The sequence below is a fragment of the Palaemon carinicauda genome, chromosome 19 (assembly GCF_036898095.1).
Source record: "Palaemon carinicauda isolate YSFRI2023 chromosome 19, ASM3689809v2, whole genome shotgun sequence".
Lineage (NCBI taxonomy): Eukaryota > Metazoa > Arthropoda > Malacostraca > Decapoda > Palaemonidae > Palaemon > Palaemon carinicauda.
In genome coordinates, this window is record NC_090743.1 from 14686196 (window position 1) to 14704273 (window position 18078).

At 38.6% G+C, this 18078-nt stretch overlaps 1 protein-coding gene across 2 annotated transcripts in view; it reads left to right on the forward strand.

The window, feature by feature from the left end:
* Abi (tyrosine kinase Abl) overlaps nucleotides 1-18078 on the forward strand; it is a 106602-nt gene that overhangs the window by 52142 nt on the left and 36382 nt on the right. Inside the window, exons 7-8 of one of the 2 annotated variants that reach the window (XM_068393184.1) lie at nucleotides 7271-7360; nucleotides 12408-12554. In XM_068393184.1, the coding sequence (XP_068249285.1) occupies nucleotides 7271-7360; nucleotides 12408-12554 (237 nt within the window). The remainder of the gene's footprint in view (nucleotides 1-7270; nucleotides 7361-12407; nucleotides 12555-18078) is intronic. The other variant, XM_068393185.1, reaches the window with a different exon arrangement.

Consider the following 18078-nt stretch of genomic DNA (forward strand, 5'->3'; position numbering starts at 1 on the left):
TTGGCACTCCCTCTGGCCCGAGACCTAGTTCTAGGGCAAGAGTACATTGACAAATTGGTGGCCAGCAATGCCGAGGCTCCCAAGACCCAGAGTCCCTCTAAATTACTCCAGGGCCTCAAAAACCAAGGGAAGGTCTATGTGCCCGAAGGACGTCGCCCAGGTCCTTGTAAAGTGGAGACGGCCGTGGACATTCTGAGCCAAGGCGTCTCTGACGACAGAGCCTCTTCGGCCCCAGTCTGTTTCTCACCAGCAGAGGCCTCCATGATGGAGGAGATGTCGCGAGACTTGGTTAACGTCTCCTCTTGGCTAGACTGGTGGGCTTCCACGTTGGTGGGTGTTCAAGCCTCCTACGACCCCGAGGACCTTGACCAGCAAGGCCTAATGAGGGACCTTATTACCTCCGGGGGTAAAACCTTCAAGTTCTTAACATATCAGTCTCTCGCCCTTACAGCCAACTGGGTTCTCCGTAAGAGAGACACTGTTCTTACGAAAGTGTCTCGGAAGGTACCGGACAGGGAGGCGCGAGCAATTCGCAGCCTCCCCCTGTGGGGAGAGTGTCTGTTTCCTCTGAAAGAGCTAGAGGCCTTAATGGAAAAGGTCTCGAAAAAGAAGGAGGCCAACGTCACCAGACCGGCAACTTCAAGGAGACCTCCATACAAGAGGTCCGTCTCGGACAGCGCCGCGACGCCCCAAGCCTCTTCCAGCACTACGAGGAGAGAGGCCCCCTCTTCCTCCTGGTCCTCAACTCCGCAACCCTCCCGCAGGGGAGCTGCAGCTCCCTCAAGCTCCTTCAGGTCGGGTTACTCCGCTTCTAGGAGAGGCAGATCAGGCCGCCCCTCTAGAAGAAGGTAGAGTGGGAGGCCCCCTATCCCCGCCCAAGCCTCGGGTTGGGGGATGCCTCAGACAACATTGGCAAGCATGGAAGGCTCAAGGGGCAAAGCCTTGGACAGTGTCCGTCCTAAAGGAGGGCTACAGACTCCCGTTCCTGACGAATCCACCCCCTCTTATTCCGGCCAACCGGACGGAATGGCTAGCTCCCAAAGATCCGTTAAAGAGGACCGCCCTTCAAGAGGAGGTATCCTCCATGTTAGAAAAGGGCGCCATGGAAGAAGTTCCTCTCCCAGGGCCAGGTTTCTACAGTCGCCTGTTCCTGGTAGAGAAAGCGACGGGGGGGTGGAGACCGGTTATAGATCTGTCAGCTCTCAACAAGTTCGTTAAGAAGCCGGACTTCAAGATAGACACGCCAAAGTCAGTCCTGCTGTCCTTGAGGGAGAAAGATTTTATGATGACCGTCGACCTCAAGGACGCATACTTCCAAATTCCGATCCACCCCTCGAGTCGGAAGTTCCTCCGGGTGAAATGGGGTTCCCAGATCCTGCAATTCAGGACTCTTTGCTTCGGTTTGTCAACAGCGCCCCAGGTGTTCACGAGAGTCTTCACGACTGTCTCAGTGTGGGCTCACGAACGTGGCATCCGCCTTATTAGATACCTGGACGACTGGTTGCTCCTTTCCGCCTCAAAGGCCCTCTTGGAGGAACAAGGGAGAAGTCTCCTTCAGTTTTGCAGAGATCTGGGGATTGTCATCAACCCAAAGAAGTCAAATCTATCCCCGTCCACCAGAATGAACTACATGGGGATGACATTGGACACCATTCAAGGAAAAGTTTTCCCTTCGGAGGACAGGATAAAGAACCTCAGGCACATCATCCAGCCGTTCCTATCAGAACAACCCAGGAGAGCGAAAGACTGGCAGAGGGTGATAGGCCACCGGGTCTTATTGGAGAAACTAGTTCCCCAAGGGAGGATAAAGCTCAGATCCATTCAATGGAATCTCAAGAACCTCTGGTGCCAGACAGACTCACAACAAGTGCTAATTCGAGTCCTTCCAGACACAAGACCCTCCCTGGAATGGTGGCACTGCCAGTCGAACTCCCTCAAGGGGATGCCCTTCGGGACCAGCCCTCCAGAATTACTTCTGTTCACAGACGCCTCCAACCAAGGATGGGGAGCCCACCTCCTCGACGGGACGGCACGAGGTACCTGGTTGGAAGGGGAAAAGCAACTCCACATCAATGTCCTGGAGTTGAAAGCAGTCCAGAAGGCGTGCTTACACTTCGCAAGTCTGCTAAAGGGAAACACCGTGGCGTTGATGTGCGACAACGCCACGGTAGTAGCATACATAAAGAAGCAGGGAGGCTTGAAATCGAGGGAGTTGTGCGATCTCACCATAGAGATTCTGAATTGGGAAGAAAAACGTTCTGGCCGACGGCCTCAGCAGAATGGGCCAGATAGTAGGGACAGAGTGGTCCCTCCTCCCAGAAGTAGCCAGGCTCGTCATTCAGCGTTGGGGTTCCCCGGTGATGGACCTCTTTGCAACGAAACTCAACGCCCAACTCCCAGTCTATTGCTCCCCTGTACCAGACCCGAAAGCAGCCTTGGAAGACGCCTTTCAGCACAAGTGGGACAATCTGGATGTGTACGCTTTTCCCCCCTTCACGTTGATAAGACAAGTGCTCAACAGAGTAAGGGCCGCCCGAAACCTAAAGATGACTTTGGTAGCGCCCTGGTGGCCGGAGAGGGAGTGGTTCGCAGACCTAAAAGACCTAACGAGTCACCCGCCGTGGCCTCTACCCGCCAGGTCAGACCTTCTGCACCAGCCTCATTTTCTCAAGCTCCACGACAACCCACTCTCCCTTCGTCTTCACGCCTGGATACTATCCAGCGGCTCCTGAAGAAGGAAGGTTATTCTCCCTCCACGGCTAAGAGAATGTCTCTATACCCGAGAAAGTCGTCAGCCGCGATATACCAGGCAAAATGGGCCTCCTTCACGAAGTGGTGCTCTGAGAGGCACATTAGACCTCTTAAGGCCTCTGTCCCAGACATAGCAGATTTTCTGGTGTTTCTCAGGGACAAAGTAGGGATGTCAATCCCAGCCATAAAAGGGGTTCGGGCTGCCTTAGGCCAAGTCTTCCTCCTGAAGGGCATCGACCTGGGGGCCTCGAGACACATAGCGATGCTTGTCAAAAGCTTCGAGCAGTCTTGCCCCCCTCAGGCGAGGAGGGTGCCCCAGTGGGACTTAGCCAAGGTCCTGAAGATGCTGTGTCGTCCCCCCTTTGAACCCTTGAAGGATATCGTAGACAAAGATCTCACCCTCAAGGCCGTCTTCTTGCTGGCCTTAGCGTCCACTAAGAGAGTGGGAGAGATCCATGGTCTGTCATACGACGTCTCTCACTCAAAGGGGTGGAAAGAAGTATCCTTCAAGTTCGTGCCTTCTTTTGTGGCCAAGACTTAGAACCCAGCAGTCTGGGACCCGAGGTTTGAAGGTTTCTCAATCCCTGCCATCCCTAAGACAGGTAATGCAGAAGACTTAAAATTGTGCCTAGTGCGAACAATTAGAAAATACCTGGAAAGGACAGCGCATCTCCGACCAGGCATCAAGAGCCTCTTCGTTTCCACAGGTATTAATAAGAAACAAGTTTCCAAAAACACCATCTCCTTCTGGTTGAGACAGGTTATCGCCAGAACCTACAAGGAGGCTGGCATGGCAGTGCCAGGCACTCCCAGACCTCATGACATCAGGGGCCTGAGCACCTCCTTAGCCTTTGAGAAAAACATGGCAGTAGGGCAAATTCTGCGAGCAGGTACTTGGTCGAACCAGTCAACCTTTACTGCCCACTACCTCAAGGACTACTCAAGAAAATCCTTGGACGGGTTCTCCATTGGAACAGTCATCTCCGCCCTCCAAGCGGTGTAACGGTAAAACTCCAGGCGCATTCAAGACTAGCGACCGGTAGGCACAAGTGCGGTTTTCCTACCTCCTACCCAGTTGCTTACTTGCCTCTTCGGGGAGTACCGTCTGTTCCCAGAAAATAACACATTCTTCACGACTACGCGTCGAGAAGGAACGTCAAAAGAAGTTTTTCAAAGGGTGAGTACTTAAACACTAACGTGAATTTTTGTGTAGTTACCCAAGCTTCCGCTCTCTAGTAGGTCCCGTTATCCAGAGGCCTGTTGGCCTCCACGGCCGGGTCAGTGGGTCAGAATAGCACTCCCTCCTCCTAAAGTGTAAGTCTCCTAAGAAAGTAGTTCGAGGTAAGTATTCGTGTTGGAACAAATCAAAAATTTTAAGTAATTTTTATTTTTCCTAACATACTTACCGAGAACTACTTTCGGGTAATGGCCCTCATTTCCTTCCCCGAGTGCCTCTCTTCCCTTGCTAGCATTATGCTAATTCAATAGAACTTAATGACGATGCTGACCCAGCAAGCTAGCGACCTACCTTAATCCTACCCTCGGGGCACATTCCTTGATGCCGGGGGTAAGGCTACTTAGAGCGCGGAGTGGAGGGGTAACTACTCAAAACTCTGGTCGGCAGAGAGAGATCACCAGTGACTTCCTAAGAAAGTAGTTCTCAGTAAGTATGTTAGGAAAAATAAAAATTACTTAAAATTTTTGATATCTCTTCTGTTATCGTAAATTTTTATAATTACATTTTAATGTAAAACAAATTGTGAGCAATGGCATCTGTATAGATTCCATGAGTCACAAGACGATGTATTACACGGTAAGTTACACCCTTCACCCTTCAGTCCTACCTCAAACCTCATAGAGAGTACCTGTTTGAGTTTGACCTCTGACATTCACACTTTTTTTTTTTTAATTTTTTTTTTTTTTTTTTTTTTTTTTTTTTTTTTTTTTTTTTTTTTTTTTGGGGCAAGAATTTCATCATTGCAAAGAGGAAGAGACAATTTCAACATCTTGCTAACATAAGGAAGAAAATTTGCTCAGATAAGAGTTAAGAAGTTGGTAATGTCGATGAAATTAGCGGAGTTAGTGAAAAAGAGAGAGATGGTTGGTGAAGGAGCGACTGTCTCGCCTAAAGAAGCAAGATATTGAGCAAAGGTATCTTCATTTATGATTAAATCATGATAAATAACTTTATTTTGGTTTATTAATATCCAAAAATGTACATAATATTCATAATAATCAAGATTTATTAATATTGTCTTTGTAAAAATACAAAGAAAACTTTGAACGCCCGTATCTCAAAACTATACTCCTTCCTTCAAATGCTCTTCTCTCCCTTAGTTTTAAAGATATAGCATTGAAATTTGGTATATAACTTAGAAAGACATCATAATACAATAAAATAGAGCCCTTTTTTCCAATTTGTATTTCATTTTTTTTCCCTTGAAATACAGTATAGGGTTTATTTTTTACTAAAATGAAAAAATTTATATCTAGCAAAAAAAATTACTTTTAGAAAAAAAAATCTTATTTTAATTGAGGTGTGTATCACATCTATATAGAGTATTATTCCCAGGTCTTAATGTTAAGTATCAAGGAAGGAAATAGAATTTGAAAAACACTAATTTTCAAGATAAATCCCCCTGGCGTCGCAAAACCAAAGGTCAGAGGCAAAAATCCTATACAGTTTGGAGATGTCCTAAGTCACTTTATTAAGTGGTATGAATGTCAAAGTCCTGTCCTTAAAAAACGGCACTAGCCGGCCGGCCCCCTTAAACTGTTCATCATTATGATGGTAGGTTTTTGGTGACCTGTATTTTTAGAAGCTTTTTAATTTTCTATATATAAATCCCTTCAATTGAGTAACAGGTGTAAAAAGCAGTTCAACTTATGCTAGAACTCATATGCGATGATACAATTTCTTGCCTCAAATATGCTATAACAAAGATTTGAGGGATTGATTGGTAGGCCATGTAATTTTTGTGTCAAATTTCAAGTTCCATGAGTAATACTGTGTTTTGGTCGGGACAGGTTTGCTACGGTAAGCTCATCTGTTCTACCTGCAAAATTGGTTATCTAAGCATTGGGCTTTTTACTGTACTTTAGTAGAAGTATTATGAAATTGGGGGTACTGCTATAGATGTGTCCTTTTCATCAGCTATGTTATTGCATCCCAAACTTTATATTCATCTGGTTTGTGTTAATCAAAGAATCTTTATGGTTGGATGAAGCTTCGGCTGTACAGTTGACTTTGTCAAGTGCTCTTTCTAGCACTGCTGGGGACCCAAGGATTCACAGACATAATGACGAGGTTACCGTCACCCTTCATGTGTCTGTTTAACTATAGCTTAAATTGCGTGTGACATATGCAAACTGTGAATGTGAGGCGATTATAAGTAATGAGTTTGTATAATAGTTTACAATTGTATTTAGAGAATTAGATATTTGTTCTAACTCAATATCTATATCTTTTAATGGACTTTGATAAACAATTGCAGGTGCAGTAAGTTTTCCCCCCTTACACTGATCTTTGGCCATGAGAATAAGATTGCATGTTCATCTGAGAGGTGTACTGATAGTGAAAGCTAACTGCAATTTTGATTGACTATCCATTTTTTTTTTATTGAATTAGAGAAATTTTTTCATTGAGAACTATAATTCACATAAATGTAAAGAAGTTATTTTGTTACTCATAAAATGTAAGACACTTAACCTTTATATAAGAAAGATTGGTAGCATCAACATTAATCATGGAAGAAGGCACTATATTAAAAGGTTTCAGTTGATTAACCAAGTTTTTGTCAATTTTCTTTAGGAATATGTTTTTTCCCATTGAGAAAAGTCTGGTAACAAGGATGGTCAATGAACTTTGTTTGTTTCTCCATATATATTATAGGGGGCATTTTTCTATGCAACCTTGATTTGTTGATATTAAATACATAAATATCATAGTGTTTTTAAGTCGAAGTTTGCTGTAAAGATAAATACCAATATGTTCATGGATCCTTTTATCTATCTATTGTACCAAGAGTGAATATAAGAAATTGAGGGAGAAGCAGCATTTTTATCAGTACAATCATTAAAGTATATTCTTGGAATGTACATTCTCATGGAGGCTTGCACTACTATTTATTCTCGTATAGCTTAAACTTTCCAGCACTTTAAGCTTATTAAACGTTACTTGTAACATCAGTACAAGTTTCTGTCATAGCCACAGTTAGTGGATTAGCGATTACTGTTTTAGAATAGATGTTTCTTTGTTTCTGAGGTACATATTACTAATCCATGTATGTATAAATGCACTCTCTCCAAGAACTTGTACTTTTCATTTTATATTTAATTCTTTAACTTATCTTGGAGCAGTGTTTCAGCAACTTATTCTATAATTAATGTTAAGTACTTTTTAATGTTATTAATGTTTTCTGGAACCCAGGCTCATTTACTTTATGGTGTAGGGTTCTCGTAGAGTAAACTGAGTATCTGAAGGTAATTATTTATTGCCTTTCCACGCACGCTTACCAAGGCTATCCTACCTTGATTCGGCCTGCAATGACCTTGCCAAAGAACCTGACTAACAAGAACCTTTCAAACAAGGGCAACGAGGTGGTTTTAGGTGATTAATCATGTGTGTTTGGAGAAAGCTATTCATGCTTGACCGATGTGCTTTTTCCTCTTTCTGTTCTTTTGCATGTTGATAACTTTATTGTACTGTATCTTGGTAATTTGGTTGGTGGTATTTTAGTACTGTAGAGTTGATCTGTAAGGGAAAGGTGGAAGTGGCGGAGCCCATATAGCTTATTATTTTATGTTGAATGTTGTGCAATGAAACATGAATATTTAGTTATCTAGTATTTTTAATGGTTATTTATTTTCTATTGTTGAACTCCTGGCTCAAATTTATAAAATCAAGTTTATTTTTCATGAGTAGAATTATTGAATAACAAAGTATAGTAATTTTTTATTTTATAATAGCTAAAGAAATAACAGAAATGGGAAATATGTATTGAATTTATTAGAGAGTGCATAAGATCAACTATGACACACAAGAATGATAAATCAAGGCTGTAAATCAAGAATACATGTGGACTAGAACTTCCTACCAGATAGTATGTTAGAACACAATGTTGGAGGTCATTACAGGCTGCAGTATTGCAAGAGCCTGTGTCTGGTCAGAGGGGCTAGGTAATCTACAAAAACAATACTTTAGAAGAAGAGTTATATGTTTTGTTTAAGCCTTAGTTCATTCATCAGAATGCTTGCTTTTAATTCTTAAGAAAGACATAGCAGATGGCAGTAGAAATGTAGAAATATTGTCATTCCAAAATATCTGATGATTCAATAAACAGTAAATTTTACGTAATATGAATAAAAATAAATTTTGTATTATAATTGAAATACAAAGAATTGTGATTAGATATATAAAGATTAAAAATTGGAATGCAAAGGTGAGGCATTATGAAAATTAGGGCACATTTCGATATAATTTTGTTTTCATGTGCCATGCTTTTTCTTTCAATGTCTTCCAAAATGCAAATAACCCTTAAGAGATTTACTGATCCAATATGACAATTCTTCTTAGAAGTAGAAAATCAGTTAACCATTCTTATAGTTCAGGGCTTTATCTGAAACCTCTACATGCCAAAAATCCTTCATGAAGAAAAAATTTCAATGTTAGAGATCAGCTCCAAATTCCTTAAAGAGGAAGCTGTTAATGAAGATAGTTTAAAGCTTTATACAGATGGCTCAAAGTCAGAATGCTGTTGGATGTGCTGTAATTGTGATAAGGAGGAATCACTTATAGCCAAGTTACTTAACTGCATCTGTGCTTACTGCAGAGTTAACAGCAGTAGTTGAGTATTTAGAGCTTATTTCACAAATTAAAGAAGAACCTTAGTCATATATCATGACTAAAAGCAAATTAGACAATCGTGAAATTTTCAAATTTCAACCCCTTAGTTCAAAATGTCAGGAGTTACACTTTCACATTCCCCATTTGCACCACTGTTAATGTCTGCCGAGTTCCCTCCCACAAGGGAATTCATGCTAACAAGGTTGCAGGGAGCCCAAATGTAAAAACGTTAAATGACCTTCATACAGCCCCTTCCTTGCTTATACATCCTCCGTCTTTACCAACAATGAAATAAATATAAATGAATGAGGAATGATAATAGACCCTGTCCATTCAAGTTGTAAGTTCTAACAAAAGGTTGTTTAAGTTCTAACAAAAGGTTGAATTAACTTTACCCAAATTGAAGATTGGTTATACATATTATTACTAGTAGATGAAACTTGGGACGGATTGTCCCTCGATGATGTTAACTATCACGCAGTTCACTGTAATGTTGCTAAATTTAACAGCATGTTTAAGAAGGCTACATGATAGCTGTCTTTTCAGTTGTAGATATTACCATAAAATTTGGCAGGAACAGAGAAACTGTTTCACATTAATCCCTGAAATTTTCATTTGGATTTGTGAATTACAGTATTTTAGGAACAATTTACTCCCGCCAGCAATAACCATTCAACCCATACCAAAATAATGATTTGCTGTGGCTTTTCTATGGAAGATATCAGCATAAAAATTGGTATGGACAAAGTAGATATCCATCCCATAAATCCCTGAAAATTTCATTTAGATATGCGAAGTATTGAACGAGTAATTTACGGCGCTGCCGAAAATTGTCCTCCCATAGATATTGAAAAATGGCTGTGTGACTTTTATATGGCAAGTATCACTACAAAAATTTATATGAATTTAGTTCACATTAAACCCATCAAACCCTGTGAAAATCATTTGGATATCTGTAAAACTCTAGGAGTAGTTTTGCAGCTCCTCACTGATTTTTTTAGCTAAAAGACATCACTTTCAAACAAAAGTAACAGCCAGGGCATGCCTATAGCAGGTATGAACATAAAAATTTTCAGAAACAATGCTTATAATTATCTACATAATCCCTTAGAATTTCATTTGAATATATTTATTGGTATAGGAAATATTGACCCCAGCACCAAAAATATCAGCTGCTCTTCCTAATCCCGCTCCAAAATCTATGGCTATTATAAAAGGGAATGACTGGGCTGTGGGTTGGGTGAGATATCTTCAAAAAAATTTAGGCATTTCATATAAGGTCACTCACTTCTTCGCGACAATAACTAGCCAGTCCACAACCCCAATTGGAAAAGCAAAGACTCCAACAGGGGAAGCAAGCCAGTCAGTAAAGGAAGTAGAGAATTGTCAAGTAAACTATAAATGTTCACTCATAAGTACATTCTAGTAGGATGTAGTGCTGTAGTGTGTACTCATTATAATTAAGTTACTGTTAGTTAAACATTCTTGTGAGCTGCTCCTTGGTTATGAGGTTGGGGGAGGCCCCTACACTTTCTCCATGAATCTCTTAAAGATTTTGTTGAGTGGCATTTTAAACCTTTTTTTTTTTTTAGGAAAATTAAATGTAATTCATTAATTTTTAAAACTAAATTTAATTATTTAAAAAAAATTTCATTGTACAGATGTTTCTGAATGAGTTATACAGTTTTCAATTACAGTATTTAAAACAAAATTCATTGTACAGATGTTTCTGAAGGAGTTATACAGTTTTCAAATAAACAAACCTGTAAATAGAATAAGTAAATGATATTCATATTTTTTGCATGAGTAGGTTTTCTCTCTCTCTCTCTCTCTCTCTCTCTCTCTCTCTCTCTCTCTCTCGCTCTCGCTCTCGCTCGCTCTCTCTCTCGCTCTCGCTCTCGCTCGCTCTCTCTCTCGCTCTCGCTCGCTCTCTCTCTCGCTCTCGCTCGCTCTCTCTCTCGCTCTCGCTCGCTCTCTCTCTCGCTCTCGCTCGCTCTCTCTCTCGCTCTCGCTCGCTCTCTCTCTCGCTCTCGCTCGCTCTCTCTCTCGCTCTCGCTCGCTCTCTCTCTCGCTCTCGCTCGCTCTCTCTCTCGCTCTCTCTCTCGCTCGCTCTCTCGCTCTCTCTCTCTCTCTCTCTCTCTCTCTCTCTCTCTCTCTCTCTCTCTCTCTCTCTCTCTCTCTCTCTCTCTCTCAACCCCAAGAGTGTCAGGTCCCTTACCAAAAAATTTTACAATCAAACCCAGGTTTTTTTGGAGAGTCCTTCAAGATAGGACTTCAAAAAAAATTCTAATCACATATAAATTGCCTTCCCATTGTTATAAAATTTTATATATTTTGTAAAATATTCATATGCGTAAGTAATAAAAGAAGAGAAAAAACTGGTAATAAGTAGACATAAAGTACATCCAAGGGCACCAAAGTGAGTAGAAATAATCCGGGCATTGAATAAGCCGTGTGACACGCAAACGGTCAGTTAACATTTTTTTTATACAGTAACTCATTTAATTTTTCAAATGTGTGAATATTATGCCGTTATATGTAAATTTGATTATATTCTAAGTGTTTAAATTACTGTATATCTAAAGGTGTTAACATGATTCAAATATTCATGTCAGAGGATGGCCTCATTGCTCCCAGTTTCTGACACTTAAATTTCACAATCCAACCCAATCCAATCTCTTAAGGAGTGTGAAATGATTTTTTCTTATATTGATGATGAAATCAATGTCATTTATTTTTTCCTGACTTATGAGGTAAACAAATTTTTGTGTCTTTTAACCAAGTTAGAATGAGATTATTGAAGATTACACAAATTTTATTTTAAAAAATCAGTAAAAACTCTATAGTCTGTGCCTTTAATATTGTGTAACTTGCATACAATTGGTATTTTATAAGGAGGTTTGTATATCCCAATTATGTCATTATGCAGCTTTGAGAAAAAAGTGGCTGAAAATATATAGGAAAAGTAGTTGAAAATTATTAGTTCAAATTATTATGGCATTAAAGTTTTTTCTTTTGTAGATATGAAAATAGGAGTACGTACATGCCACTAGAAACACCATAGTTATTGCTTGAGTATCTTACTCTAGTAACAGCCATTAAAGTTGGTTGCATTAGATGGTATACTGTACTATGGAAATTACAGTATTAAAAGTTGGCGTTAGATGTTTATAGAGAAAGAAGTAGTATTGATCCTGAAGTTTATGGAGTGAGCGCTCCATTTAGAAATTGGAAAAATGCAAATTGTGTTGTAGCAAATGCAACGCATGCCTTGTCCACCATGCATGCAGATTTTATATATTTTTTTCCAAATATTTTTAGATGTGCTGTAGTGATCTGTATATTTAGGTAATGTAGTTTTTAAAATATTTGATATCTAATTTTATTATGTTCTAAATTTGAGCTTTGAATCAAGTCTTCTTTGAGCATTCTGATGCTACTGTAGAATACACAGTTGTATTTTATTTATATTTTGTTGTGAAGGTTTTACAGTCTAACAAATGTATAATATTGTTTTATAAGTCTAGACTGTAGGTTGAAGAAGTAGGATGTTGTTAAATTTTTATCTATTTTTAACAATTTTTTCATTGATGTTGCTGTTGTGTATTTTTTTTTTTTAATTTAGCATTTTAAAGCTTTATGCTTTCATCCTGAAAAGAAATTGTTACTTTGATTTTTCTGTTAGTGAAGATATCTAGTATATTCTACGTGAGTAATTCGGATTATTTATTTGCATGTTGTAGATATTGTTTTGTTTATCCCATCATAAGACTGTAACTTTTCAATAACAAATATTATTTTAACTTTATAGCACCACCATCACCAGCCTCATCTGGAGTAATAAGCGAACAGGAATACAATAGTCGTTCTTCAGGAGCATCGTCTCCTCCATTACCACCTCCCCCTCCTAGTGACTCTGATATTCCCCCAGCAGTGCCTCCGCACTTCATGGAAAAAGGTCAGTTTCCAAGAGTTGAGTTCTAAATTTTCATCATTGTTATTGATAAGCTGAGTCTTTATATATCTTGTGCCCTGTCATTAGCTTGATACTGTATTAGTATTACATACATATACCAAGGCACTTCCCCCAATTTTAGGGGGTAGCCGACATCAAACATATGAAACAAAAGAGGGGACCTCTCCTCTCTACGTTCCTCCCAGCCTGAAAATAAAAATGTGCAATGTCTAATTTCTTGGTTGGTAGGATGACACTATTTAGTAAATTTTTGAAACATTATTTTGAAAAAAATATTTTTCCTTATGCGTAAAGCTAATTTATCAGTTATCAAAATTAATACACCAAATATTTGGCTGTTGGTGGTTTTAACTTCTTTTTTATAAAACTTCTTGAATAAAGGGCAGCTTACATATAAAATATTGAAAACTATCACTAGTTAATTTGAGTAAAGATATAGTTAAAAGGTAAATGCTCAGTTGATAAATGGAAACCCAGTAAGTATCAATACTGTAATCTTTATTATTGATTCAAACCAGGTAAATTTATTTTACCAAAATTCAGATTTCCAGAAGTACTCATCTGCTGGAAGAGGAAGATTTATTTAACTTTTGTCTTTACAGAAGTGTGAAGATTTAAATTCACTCATTTTTAAAAACACAAAATCTTTTCCTACACAAATACAAATCTTTGTCCTTTAATAGGAGTATGTTTCAATGAAACATTTTTTGAGGTGTCAGTTGAGAGTACAGATGTACTCCCAGCACTTTTTGTTCTTTCTTCTAAATAATTGTAGGCAGTTTGTTGTTTGCAAGGGAGATTAAGATAGAATAGAGGTTTTGAGGGTTTGCAATTTTCCAGATAACTGTAGCTGACTGACTGTTGTCTATGTAACCTGCTAATATACACTTTCTTGTTTTTGTTTGACTGCATTTCTGTGTGTTTATCCCCTCTCGAGTGTGGAATTGACAACTATGTCATCATAACTGAGGAAGTTTGCATTCCTTAGACATTGTTGCACTGTCTGCTGCCATTGAGTTGAATGGGAAGGGTGACGCCCTTCTTCTCACCGGTGTCTTCCTTTGTCCTGAAAAGTGTAAAAGAAGTATCTCCTGGCAGTACTGTTTCTTCATAGACTTCCTGTTGTCTCTTTTTCATTGGAATGTTGTTGCTGTTGGCCTGGAATAGGACACTAGAAGGAGAACTACTCCTCCACTGCTGCATCTCCTTTGTCTCATCACACTGCCTTTCGAGATGAAAGGACTTAGCCCTTCTTTTCTCCTTTATGGATGAAAGAGTCACAAAAGACTGATTGATAGGAATTACATATGCGTGACTCCTACCATTTCTCTACCCTTAGGAGAGATATTGCTGTCACAGGAATCCCCATGACTCCCTTCACTGCAGACGAAGAATAAAACTACCCTAAGAGATGATGAGATAAAGCAAAGGACACCTGAGTGCGCTTCTTCGTCTCATAACACACTGCCAGTGGGGAAGAAAAAGGTCTGCACTTTTCTTCTTTATGGACTTCTTCGAAGTTTTGTTTTTGTTGTGACCTGTGGTATTTGTTCAAATGGTTGTGTAGCTTACATCGTTTGTTACAGGACAAGAAGCATATCTTTTAAAATAACAGTTGTTTAGTTAAGAGGTTGAATGTCTAGACCTTTCCCTCTTTTCTTAGACCTTCCTCTCTTTTCTTTCCCCTTCCTTGAGAGCCAGTAATCATGCCTTTATATGCTAGACTGGATATTAATGTAGGTAGGCTTCCATACCGTGCAGTAGTAGTAGTAGGTTGGCCAGGGCACCAGCCACCCATTGAAATACTACTGCTAGAGAATTATTGGATCCTTTGGCTAGCCTGACAGTACTACAATACATTGGATCCCTCTCTCTGGTTACGGCTTATTTTCTCTTTGCCAACACACACACACCGAATAGTGTGGCCAATTCTTTTCACATCCTCCTCTGTCCTCATACACCTGACAACACTGAGATTACTAAACAATTCTTCTTTGCTCAAGGGATTAACTACTGCAATGTAATTTTTCAGTGGCTACTTTCCTCTTGGTAAGGGGAGAAGAGAGACTTTAGCTATGGTAAGCTGCTCTTCTGGGAGAAGGACACTCCAAAATCACACCATTGTTCTCAAGTCTGTGATATTGCCGTAGCTTTTGTACCATGATTTTCCACTGTCTTGGTTGAGCTTTCTCTTGATTGAGGGTACACTCGGGCATGCTATTCTTGTTTCTTTTCCTCTTATTTTTATGAAGTTTTTATAGTTTATATATGATAGATCTAATTTAATGTTGTTGATGATCTTAAGATATTTTATTTTGATCATTATTATTTATCTCTTAGTTTATTTATTTCCTTTTTCCTTTCCTCATTGGGCTATTTTTCCTGTTGGAACCCTTAGGCTTATAGCTTTATGTTTTTCCCTCTAGATTTGTAACTTAGCTAGTAATAATAATAATGATAATAAAAATAATGGTAATAACTGTTTTATACAATTAAGATATCGAAGTATCTTCCCCATCCTTATGAGGGGAAGGATGGATAGAATATAGGACATATGCTTAATTGGCCATACATTGTGACTTATCATCATTATGAGGATTTAGGCTCTTTCTCAACTTTCTGTTATCAGAAACCTACCTTATCCCATGAATATTTTATTCTCAAGACTTGGCAGTTGGTAGGAATCAACACTCCCACACCTCTTGTCAGGTCTGAGTGTCTTGACAAGGGATTTCAAATCAGTCACTATGGTTATAGGGCTTCGTCTCTGTAGTGCAAGTCTTCTATTAAACTACAGAGGTTTACAGCATACTGTATTTGTGTAGGATCAAATGACAAATTTTCAGAGAGATTTGTAGTTTTCCTAACTATACAAACCTGAGTCTTTCAAGTTTCACTTTCTGCCTCAACCACCCCATAAGCCCCTAGTGAAGGTCAAAATGTGTACTCAGTTTTCTGGTGAGTGGGTGGGCTTCCCCACTGCCCACTAGTAAATACTGGCACCTCAGTTTTGTCAAAAGCATATTCTTATTAAAGGTCTCAGGTTTGTATAGTCTGGAAAAATTAAAATTTCTTTAGAAATTTATGATTTTTCGTACTGCTTAGGTTATTGCTAATGAATTATGCTTCATTGTATCCCATCAGACAGTATGAGAGAATTTAAGTTACAGTTTTGCAAATGATAAGCAAATGACAATTGTAAATTGCTAAAAAATTAAACATTTGTTGTATAACTAGCTTGTATAAAAAATGTTGACTATGTTTTTGTAAGTATTATGGTTTATTGAGTTACATTTTAATGGAGGAAGAAATGAGTTGCACCCAGCATTCCGTAATAAAGAAGATGACTGATGTTAATGTTCTCACACAGTAGTTTATTTGTCTTCAGGATAAGTTTACTACTTACTACTTTGGAAATGATTTGTGGAACAGTACATGCACATGATGAAAATGTTTATCATTTTCTGAAATTCTTGTCTTGTGAAGGCCTGGGGTACACTGAATAACAGTTTCTGTTTGATAGAAGTTTGGTGTCAGTGCCTATTTTAAGACATGAATAGTGATGGTTATGATGTGCAACTACAGTATAGTGTTGAGTAAGAAAAGAAAAGAAATATCTATGTGCTGTAATAATGAAAGTGTGTTTAAACTAACCACTATACAGTATGTACAAGAGGTCTGAAGTATTTATGCTAGTGAGAAGATTGTGAATGTTTTTTGAATTAGCTACAATATAACTATTGTACCTCAAGAGGCTTGGTTTCCTCTGGTTCCAAACAAGCTGCAGACCTGTCAGTCTTGTAAGCTGATGAATATTAGTTGCTGCTTTAGGTCATTGAACTTGGCTTAGCTTTTGCCTGAATAATTTTTTTCCATTTGTAGAAGACATGAAAGTGAAGGAAGAGCCTGACGCCCAAAAAAGTAAAGGTGAAGTTACATTTTTCTGGTAGCTTCAGTGTTTACTACACTTGAACACAGTGAACTTTGTTGCACTTTTGCATGCAGGTTTGGATATTCACATCCCAAAGCTGTCATCTACTCTATCACTGATGATACAGCTTAATCTCATGTAGATTTGTAATCTTTGAGGTAAATAGCACAGAAAATATTATTTAAACTGTATAATTGTGAGCCACTACAGATGTCATTTGTCACTTTTTAGTGTGGGTGTTAGGATACTCGCCCTTATTCATTTGCTTTAAATCCTATATCAACTTTACCTTTCGATGTCTCCCTTATCTAATCTGCCCAAAATGTAGAATAGCATAAATTGTAAAGATTATTAGCATTAGTGTGCTGTATAACTGCATCCTTCACATCTGATAAAATCAAAGAAACCTTCCAAGGATAAAGAAATTCATACTGCACATTATTTCCTTGAAAAATAATTCTTAATCAAATGCCAATATATATCAACTTTATTAATTTATTTAGCACTTGCTACTACAGTATATTTGTAAAGACTGTGGCCATAATGAAGCAAGATAAATTTTTCTTCTATTTCTGTTGGTCTTATTTGTCAAATTTGTATTTATTCCGACACTAAGTACAAACCCTTATTATTTATAGGGATTCTACTTTTGGCAAAGCTGGAAGATACCCATAAGACTTTTAGCGAGTTGTAAACTACCATACCGCTAGATAGTGGGTGGGTAGGAGGGGGAGCTGGCTACCCCGCCCACACACACACCTGTGTGGTCTCAATACTTTACCTTTTGGCTCTGAGAGACTAGACGTATGTCTCTCTCCTCCCAACTGTTTTTATTGACCTTTGACTTTTCTAATGTTTTTTTTTTTCTTACGTTATTATATGTATTTAGATATTCATGTAATGTTTGTATTTATATATATATATATATATATATATATATATATATATATATTTATATATCCGAGCTCGTCTGTCAATTCGCTCGTATCTCGAATCAAATTTTCCCATATAAAATACCTAAAAAAAATTAATCCAGTCCTACCCTCTGAAAAAACACCTAAAAACAGTATATTACAGTGGAAAAACATGTTTTTAATTGTTCTAATTCACAACCTACACTTACAAAACAAATACCTATGTACTGTTTATGATCTGCAATGAAATATGACATTATTATGGAGTTCTTACCTTTGAGACAGACGGTAGCGGCTAACGGCGGTGTGTGCGGAGGAGGGAGAGAGAAAGGGGAGGAAAGAGACTTGACAGCAACACGTTCGATACACTACACTTTTGTAACACTATGTAACATAACTTAAAATTTAAATTCAACTTAATTGAAATTAGCTTACTGCACACACACTCAGTGAGAAAAAGAAATAAAAAAATTAATAAACAATGAGAAAAGATTAACTATAAATTATTCTAAAGACAGTAACACCATCAAAACAGATATGTCATATATAAACTATAAAAAGACTCATGGCAGCCTGTTCAACAGAAAAACATTTGCGGCAACTTTGAACTTTTGAAGCTCTACCCGATTAGGAAGATCATTCCACAACTTGGTCACAGCTG